The sequence below is a fragment of the Saccostrea cucullata genome, unplaced genomic scaffold (assembly GCF_032062105.1).
Source record: "Saccostrea cucullata isolate Sc308-1 unplaced genomic scaffold, CSIRO_AGI_Scuc_v1 ctg3665, whole genome shotgun sequence".
NCBI classification, from domain to species: Eukaryota; Metazoa; Mollusca; class Bivalvia; order Ostreida; family Ostreidae; genus Saccostrea; species Saccostrea cuccullata.
In genome coordinates this window covers 1-9,248 of record NW_026932807.1, presented here as the reverse complement: position 1 = coordinate 9,248, position 9,248 = coordinate 1, and the positions used below count along the sequence as shown (strand labels likewise).

Genomic DNA, 9,248 nt, shown 5'->3' with positions numbered 1-9,248 from the left:
TGCATATGAATATAAAAATAGGTATGCTAATAACGGAGCGCAATTCGTAACCATGGGAATTCTAATAGATTGTTGGTGTTCCTGGGGCCCGTTTTACGGAAGGACTTACGACTTAAGACCAAATTTAATTCTTCATATAACTTTTTAACTAACTTTTTATTTAAAAATTTTTAAAACTTATTTAAAGGAATGTTGTAAGATATTTTTACTCAAACAATTTCAAAGAGAATTGTTAAGTTTGCAAAATTCTACAATCATCTGAAGTTTTTTATCTTAGTCGTAAGTTCTTTTGTAAAACGGGCCCTTGGTTTCCAAAAACCACATAGACATTGTCAATCAGAAACTCAAGAACCTCTTTGATGTTAACTTAAGAGTGTCAGAATGTGTTTTAACAAAATAATTTTGCAAATGACCAATGATCAGGTAAGTAAATTTACAGAGTTCCATTATTATTGAAAAAGCAGCTGTCAATAATATCAAAAAGCCTGGAATTTAATTTATCATGGGGAACGGTTGTGAATAAAGTTGAAAAGTCGTAATTAAGTTTTTAAGCTATTTGTTTTGGTAAAATCTGTGATTTCAAATTGTCTAAATGTTCCTTTAAAGTTTTGAATATCTACATCTGATTCACACCACTTATTGAATGTATTGTTGCACAGTATTCTTGACGTCTTCCTTCACTACTGTCAATGTCTTAGTGAGGAGTAGCGAAAGAGGCTTGGTTGAACATTTACTGGAACCCGCAATGTATCATTGTAAGAAATATTTTAAAGTTTCTGAATCCAATATATATTGGGTAGTTCAAATTTATTTTGGCTCTGTGGAACATTAAAAATATTTAAAACTGACATATGACATACGATTTTGAATATGAGTTCTAACAAACATAAAAAAATACAAACATGAATCAAAACAACAGCAAAAGATTTTTCAGAAAAATGTACAAACACCCAATCTTCAATTTGCATATTGTGGGCTTGAAATAAATTTGAATAAATGTGGTTTTTATTAAACGCCATGCAATACTCAAGATGCTAACATCTTTCTAAAAAAACATACATGTATATTGCAAAGAACGTACAATATTCCCATTAAGCATTCGTTTACTTATTGTAAAAAAATCTTGGAGGAGGTTTTATAAATAAAAATGCCTCTGTTTCATTGCATTTCTATTTTAAATACTCCATCCTGTTAAATTTCTATAAATATGCTGTCACGTGAATTCATTCTTCATGAATAAAAAAGAATTGGGTCACAAAGTTTAAACAAAGCGAATTGTCTTGCGTGTTACGCAATATTGCAACCTTTGCACCTGGTTGCATATTTTTTTTCATTTATCTTGACTTTGATATTGGAATTAGAATTACAGAGGGCAGTATGTCGCGTGAATCTGTCCACCGTGGATTTTTTCTGCTGTGTAAATACCTCCCCGCCCTGGCCTTACAGGGGGTGGGGTTTTTCACCCCTCACTGGATAGAAAATGAAAAGTATAACTGTACACAAGGACTTCTCGTTAATAAGAACTGTACCAGTGATGTCGAAGGTAGAGACTTTTTAATTGTGTTTGTATATATATCACCAGTAAATGCATTAATAGTTACATGTATATTTTTTTTTACAAAAAACGTTAAAGTACAAAGTGTCTCAAAGACTTACAATAAAATGTATAGGTTCGTCTCAGAAAATTATATTATTAAGAATTTATTACATTTTACAGTATTTGCAAATAAGATGTTTAAGCATAAGAAAATTCTGTTTATTCAAAATGAAAGTAGAAAACATTTTCCTTCCATTCTGATCTGCGAACAAGCTAATTAGGGATTTCCAGTGACGTAACAAGTAAATATGCGACCTTTAGTCACATGCATAGTTTGTGAACCATATATCATTTTCTCATGGAAAATGCTAAAATAAATGAATTGATTGTACGGTTTTCAATATCATGCCAAATGAATGTAATTAGAGATTATATAAAATAAACAAAGATTATTTAATTGCTATACTTACATCAATATTTTATATTTAAATCAAAGACGATTTTTTATCTCTTATAAAACCCGCTTCTTTGATGCATCAATCAGTAAAGGCCGTTTAACTTTTTCTTACAAAAATTTCAAGCAATTTGTCTAATTCTTATGCATTGTGCTTTCCTATGGAATGTCAAATATTTCATAAACTCATATATTTTCGCATATCTTCAAAACAATTGCATCTATTTTAGATTAGATTCAGATTAATTTTTACCAACCTCCGAACATTAAATGAATTGAAGATTTATATTACTTTAATTCAGTTATACCTCTACTTCATTTTGATTCATATTTTTATTCCAAGATAGAAATATACAGTTTAACTGAACTGAAGGTACAAACACAAAGGTTTAAAGTAAATTATAATCTTTAAATTATATTTCTTCTTCTCTGATTACACAAAATAACCGAACGATATAGTCCAGAAATCAGTTACATAACTTATATTCAAATTCGTACTGGATATAACTGCATAAATATTGCATGCACATATAGAACACTTGCAGATTTTATAATATTATATAAAGATGTATTGAAATTATGAAATGATTATGTTTACCAGTTAATTAATTGATCCTTTTCGTCTGAATATAAGCATCTTTAAGTAACTTACAGCAATAACTTTTATTATTTCAGACCTTCATTCCGCGGTCCTGGGTTTGGAGTCTGTCGCCTTTGCCCTGCTTGCCATGACAACCATTGTAAATATCGTCCTAGAGTGTTGCTATGGAGAAAACAATCCCATGACTGCAAAGGCTCGCTGTATCTGTGCATTTTTCTTTGGGATTGGAGGTTTCATCTTTATATTTGGAAACTGAAAATTTTCTTTTTTAAAATTAAGAAATTCTATTTAGGATTAAAAGGCATATCAGATGTTTCTTACAGCAACAGATTTCGATATTTATATAAAAATATACAATAATTTGTAATGTACATGTAATAGAAGTAAAAAAAATTCAAAAATCAATAAAAAGTCTCTAATTATTTAATTATATATCCAAATATAGCAACAATTAAAAGGATATCTTTTTAAAATATATAAAATAATGATAGTTTTATCAATTAATCTGCATATATTTTATGCGTATTTTAGGCATCCTAGGACTGATAGGCTGCGTGGCTGTTTTTGCAGAGTATACACATGATACCAGGGGGTGGTCCTTTTGGGTTAGCTTTGCAGGATCTATTGTTGCCATTGTCACGGTAAAACAATATTGAAGAATATCTTTAAAAATTATCAGTAGGTATGTCACATTTAAGGTACATGTATACCTACTTTGTGGTTTCCTTAAAGAAAGGTGAGGAAAATAAGATTAGATTAAATGTATGTAAAAAAAAAAAAAGGTTTATCTGATGCTTTATTTCTTTTCAGTGGACAACGTTCAAGGACACCAGGGATCTTTTTAAGGACACAAGTTACCAGACTCTGTAGTAATTACAGTACAAATACAGATACAGACACAGGACTGATTCACTACAGGCTTTTGCATGATGTACCGGGCTATCTTCTTCATGTAAATAAGTTTATATATGTAAATATTTCGTATCGTAATAAAATAGATTATGTACAAAAAACTGTAAAGAAAATAAACTAGAAATACAAACATTGTGTACTTCATTCTTTGTACTTTAACATCAACTTTTTTTTTATCTATGTTTGATATTGTTTTTAATTTTATTAAAATTCTTAAGGTTATCATTAAAGTTTTATACAAGGATTTTTTCCCTCGATAAAACAGTTATGTGATCTTAACCATTAGTGTTTTTGCACTGCTCTATGGATTGAGTTTAGTTCTCCCGCTATACCGGTATTTCTAGATTGACATGTACATATTTAAAACTTAACTATTCTACAAATGACTGAATACTTATTTGAAACTTTTCCCAAAAAAGTTAGTTCATTATAATATAAACTTTGCCGATTGTTTGGAAATTTGAGGATTCATTATGTACAGTATATTATATATTGTTTTATTTCGTGACTCATTTGTTTACAATGAATGATATATACTTTTGTACGTCATTATACAGTATTGATTATTTTTGTGAATGTTCATTGAATTTATCTTTAAATAGATCTGCATAAATAAATCATTAAAATGAATACATATGATTTTTTTTCTCTTTTTTCCCTATTAAACCTTTTTATGTTCATAAGAGTATGGATATTTCAGCATTATTACTGTATTTTTTCAATGCTAAAAAGTTAATGAGATCAAAACTGATATGTTTATATTTTGTAAGTCTCTGTATACATGTATATGAAAAGTGCGAAATAAAACAGGGAAAGCTTATGATTGACAGTATAGCTCTTTGAAAGATCTACTACATATTAGAAAAATTAAAATTCTTCTTTGTTGCCTTGCTAGATACATATGAGCGGCATGACTTTTTATCACTTTTTTAAGTAACAAACGTTAATTTTGAATTTTTAAATTTAAATTCAATATTTTCTTTTTTATACAAAGTTATCATGAAGGAATTCGTTTTAAGAATCTGTAGTGAAGATCAGAGTAATTTCGTCTCAGTTTGTTGACTGGCTGAGAATGTCACTTAAGATTTTTAACAGCTAAGGTGATGAAATCCTCTTTATAAAATGATTAGCCAGTAATCAAACATACAATGTAAACTGAATTGATTGGGCAGATTCGCAGCGTGCACTGTCGCCCTTCAATAGATGTGCGTCCTTCGAATGCCCATTCAATTTTGACAACAATGTCCTTTTCAATAGATAAGATTTTTTAAAAATCCTTTGAAAACTGGTTTCGAATTATTTAGCAGGAGGGATATGGGTCAAATCTTTATTTACACCATACAAACATGTAAGTCATCAAAGATTTAACTACCATCAATGGTAAAAAAGAAATTGATATCTTTATTTACAACATACAAACGTATAAGTCATCAAAGATTTAACCACCATCAATTTAAAAAAATAATTAGAAATGCTTGTTTCATCAAAAATATTAATAAATAAACAATAAATAAATTAAATTCTTCAAATTTATCGTTTTCTTGCTCTAATCATATTAGATGAGAAAAAAATAATAAAAGAAGATAAATTTATTTTCTTTGTGTAGTTTGGTGGTAAAAACAAAGATTAAAATATGTATTTGTAAGACAATCCTTGCACTCTGGATTTTACATGCTTTTCACGATGATTAACAATACGTAAACAAAATTTATCCTGGGGTAATGGATGAAAGGTATTTCATATCTTATATACGTATTATCACTAATTGATATTATAACCCTTTTTTAGTAATAAAAATCATGATAGAAAGGAAAATCTAATATTATTTGATTTACTGCTTTGAAAACATGTTTAAATAAGTATATAAAAAAAAATAATGGAAAGAGTTGGTGCAGACTTCTACTCTAACAATCGCACTGAGCTTGTATCTGTTTTTGTACTATTACAATGCATCTACATCTTTTTATCGTCTTTCAGATGATTCCAAAATGTCCAGTATTCTCTTCATCAGAACATCTTTAGACTCATCCGTATCTGAAAATTAATGTCGAAATGTACAGAATGTTCTCCACTGTCTTTATCAGTGATCTGACAAATATTTCTCCTAATTTTGTTGAGTAACAACAATTTGATAAGTGAATAAAAATAATTTCATAAGCTTTTTGCAAGTATTGAGTCAATATATGTCTCTCTACAAACATGCCTTTCCTTCATATGTAGGAAATTATCAAATAATTACCGTAAGTTGAAATACGAGATCATTGAGAGAAAATGTACAAATGTATTTGTTTTGATCATTTGATTCCTAATACTTATTTTGACGTTAATTTAATCTATCCTTTCATATACCTGTTAATTATGTCGGATAGTTACAATAATTTTCAACAAATTCAAATTTTTTTCATGAAACCATTTCTAAATTCAGATTAAAAATAAATATTCGACAATGACTTGTTTACCTTGTGATTCCTGGGTCTCGGTACAGAATTTACAGCAGAGTCTCCTCTGATATTTATTGGAGCACATCAACTTTTTATCGTTCAGCCAGTGAATCCTCAGTCTGTCCTCACACAGTTCACCAAACTTTTCCTCAATAAAGTTCTCCTTGCAGCCGAATTCTGAAAACAAATTTCGTGTTGAAATTTGATAGTGTAGAGATAAAAAATTTTTAGTAAAAAAAATACCCTTAATGCAGCATACTCGTGTGTAGTGTGGATCAATTCATAAAATGCATTTATAATGATATCATAACTTTGGGTTTAAGTTGTTACTGCAGATTATTAATGATAGATTTTAGTATAAAAATCATCAATCTGAAAAATAATGAAGCTCATAAAATTGAAATCTTATTTAAGAGAAGTGTCAAAATCTATTTTCATTATAATCTGCACAAAAAAAATCGAGGACAGGTCCCTTCCGAAATAGGGTCAAGGAATGTGTGGTCGTAAGAGAGTTGAAAATTACAATATTTGAGAGAACTATTCTTTTAATTTAATTTAGCATCTTTTAATTTGGAACATTATTAAAATGCATGTAATGATTTAGCCTAGAATTAGGAAATATATATATAGCACCAAAACTGTATTAAATTAAAAAAAATATTTTGCCTTTAAAAACAAAAGAAATCAAGTTTTTCTCACAATGTTTTGCGAATTTGGAATTTAAAATGCAGGTTTTATAAGTATATGAATATTCCTGCTGAAATATGTATTAGTTTCTATTTAACAAAAATGCTAATAAAATAAAAAAAAAATATGTTCCTCTATAAAAATGTGTATAATAGTTGAACATTTTAAACGCCATATTTCATATCGATAAAAATGATAAGAAAATTTAATAATGTCAAAAAGTCTACGCACCTGCATAAGTTCTAGCTGTTAAGAAAATTAACAGTGTGAGAAGGAAAATAAAAAACTGGTTCCTCATTTTCTCTCAGCGGAGCAGGCCTGTAAATCCTTTCAGATTTCAAAAAGGTATGGTTATGCTACCTGGGTATAATGCTATATATACTGGTCACTCAATCTTCAGTGTACCGCAGCGCAAAAGCTTAAGGTATTTTAAAAGGGTTTTGTTACCTTTGTGCGTATTATATGAGCTACGAAAAATAGATTATATTTTTCATAAAATTATTCGTTTTTTCTCCTCCCAATAATCAAAACTTAAATTTTATTTTTTGAATAATAGGTGATATGAAATTTATAAAAATGTTGAAGAAAATTGGAGAAGAAGGCTTTGTATGATTTGAGGAGTTCATTACTAGGTATATTAATATCATTTCGTAAGTTCTATGGTCGATACAATGACCTTGTCAGCAAATACAATTTATCATTAAGTCAAATGCTGACTGACGTTTTTCATACCAATTATTAGTCCATTATTTATACATTGAATTGACGCAGATTTTTTCCGTTATTTCCAGATCATGACAAGGAGCACACGGCAGGTGTGCTCACTCCTCCATGGCACCTGATCCCACCTCTGATGTTTCGGGGGTCCGTGTTTGCTCTGCTCTTATTTTGTATTGTTTTATAGACTTTGAGACTGAATACTGTTCGTTATCTCAATATCCTTCATGCAACTGAAAATTCTGTCTCAAAGAGCATTAATATTGGAAAAATTGCTACTTCACTAATATTTTGATCTGATTTTGACAGAAATTTATGCAAAGGTAACATTAATTTTATTGTTTTCTTCCCCATAGAAATATTTCACAGACTATTTTTCTTCATGTAATTGTTTTGTATGACAATTTTGCCCACTTACAATGTACCGCAATCATTCTATCTGGTTCATTACTGCAATCATAAATACATATAAGTACGCCTGAGCCCATGTTACTGAAATTGAGGATTTCAAAAAAGTCGATTCGCTCTATATAAAGAAAGAGGGGTTTTATTAACATGCCAATCATTGATTACATTTAGATAAAGTGTTTGACAGTTTTGGTTGTTTTTTTTCAGCTACGAATTGGTAAAAATCCTTCTTTCGGTCATTTCAGCAAAAATCAAAATTTAATGTATAAAAGCTTCATAATAAAAGTAAAGAAAACATACTTCAAATGAAAATTTCAGATCAGAAGTACAAATCTCGGTCAGGATTGAATACTGTTGTAAAAGTCCAAAAATGTCAAAATATTTTCATTGATTAAACCCATGATAATTATATATGAATCATTAAGATTTTCTCCCGATATTTTCTTTTAAATAACAGATCCATTGAAATCGCATTGCCGTGTTGTGCAGTCCTTGGCTGTCGGGCTTTTTTTTCAAAATCATCTTTTGTTTTCTTTGACTGAGTGACTGTTCAAGAAATACTTCAGACGTTTTATACTCAGAAATAACATAGTACAATAACTATAACGTTGTAGAGAGGGTAAAAGTTATTTTACAAATTGCGCGTATGATAAAATAATAAGCTTCAAATTATTTATTGTTGATTTTTATTAATGTCACTATTTCTCATGGCTTAAAATTTACACTAACCCAATAAACAGCGGGAGACTTCGATGAGAAAAAATCTGGGTTTTTCTTTTACTTTCCAGTGGAAAGACATGTACTTTCGGTCATGCTCAAGGCACTCGAATAAAAAAAACATTCAGTACTTAAGTTTAAATATGTTCTATTTTTGATAGGCCATGAAAACGAAAGGTTAACACATTCGTCTAGATCACGAAGAGATTCATGAGCCTATCTTTATGAACATTTTAGTTATGGAAAAAAATAATTCTTTTCAATTAAATGTTTGCATTATATTACTTTGAATTCAATACATTATTGCAATTTGTGACCATCAGATGCAACTGCAAAATTCGCTGCATTCTAAAATATAAAACAGTTACAAAGTTTTATTCCTATATTACCTACCCCACCTACATGTAATTATATGATTTGAAAATTAAATACGCATATTGGAGTTTTATAAAGAGACTTACTTTTACGTTCGACAGCTGACTTTTACATTTTAGTAATTGGAGTTGGTCTCTGTTTAAATTGTAAAAGTCAGTCGTCTATTGTAAAAGTAAGTCTCTTCAAAAACTCCATTAAAACACGTTACTCCTTGTAAGACAAGAATTAGCTATTATTGAATGAATAAAATGGTGCTTTTAATGCCCTGAATTCTAGAAATTCTAGAAAGCTTCTGATGTCTCTTAAACATTAGAATGATAAAAAAATCACACCTTTCATATTTTTTTTATGTATAATGCAACTAATAAAGGCATGATTTCGGCTCAATGTACAATTTTA

General features: G+C 29.2%; 1 protein-coding gene across 1 annotated transcript; it reads left to right on the top strand.

Annotated features, from left to right (window-relative positions):
* The first annotated feature begins 1,213 nt into the window (after window positions 1-1,213).
* LOC134236189 (uncharacterized) lies at window positions 1,214-4,134 on the top strand. The gene is made up of 4 exons (XM_062718356.1): window positions 1,214-1,543; window positions 2,667-2,822; window positions 3,124-3,233; window positions 3,403-4,134. Exons 1-4 carry the CDS (start codon window positions 1,378-1,380, stop codon window positions 3,460-3,462), a joined length of 492 nt encoding a protein of 163 aa, XP_062574340.1. The 5' UTR covers window positions 1,214-1,377; the 3' UTR covers window positions 3,463-4,134.
* Window positions 4,135-9,248: the final 5,114 nt, after the last annotated feature.

What these genes read in the sequence shown, in the direction of transcription:
- LOC134236189 (XM_062718356.1), top strand. Translation starts at nt 1,378, where the DNA reads ATGTCGCGTGAATCTGTCCACCGTGGATTTTTTCTGCTGTGTAAATAC. An exon ending in ATTTTTCTTTGGGATTGGAG is followed by an intron (nt 2,823 to 3,123) that starts GTTTCATCTTTA and finishes TGCGTATTTTAG; the next exon opens with GCATCCTAGGACTGATAGGC. An exon ending in CTATTGTTGCCATTGTCACG is followed by an intron (nt 3,234 to 3,402) that starts GTAAAACAATAT and finishes ATTTCTTTTCAG; the next exon opens with TGGACAACGTTCAAGGACAC.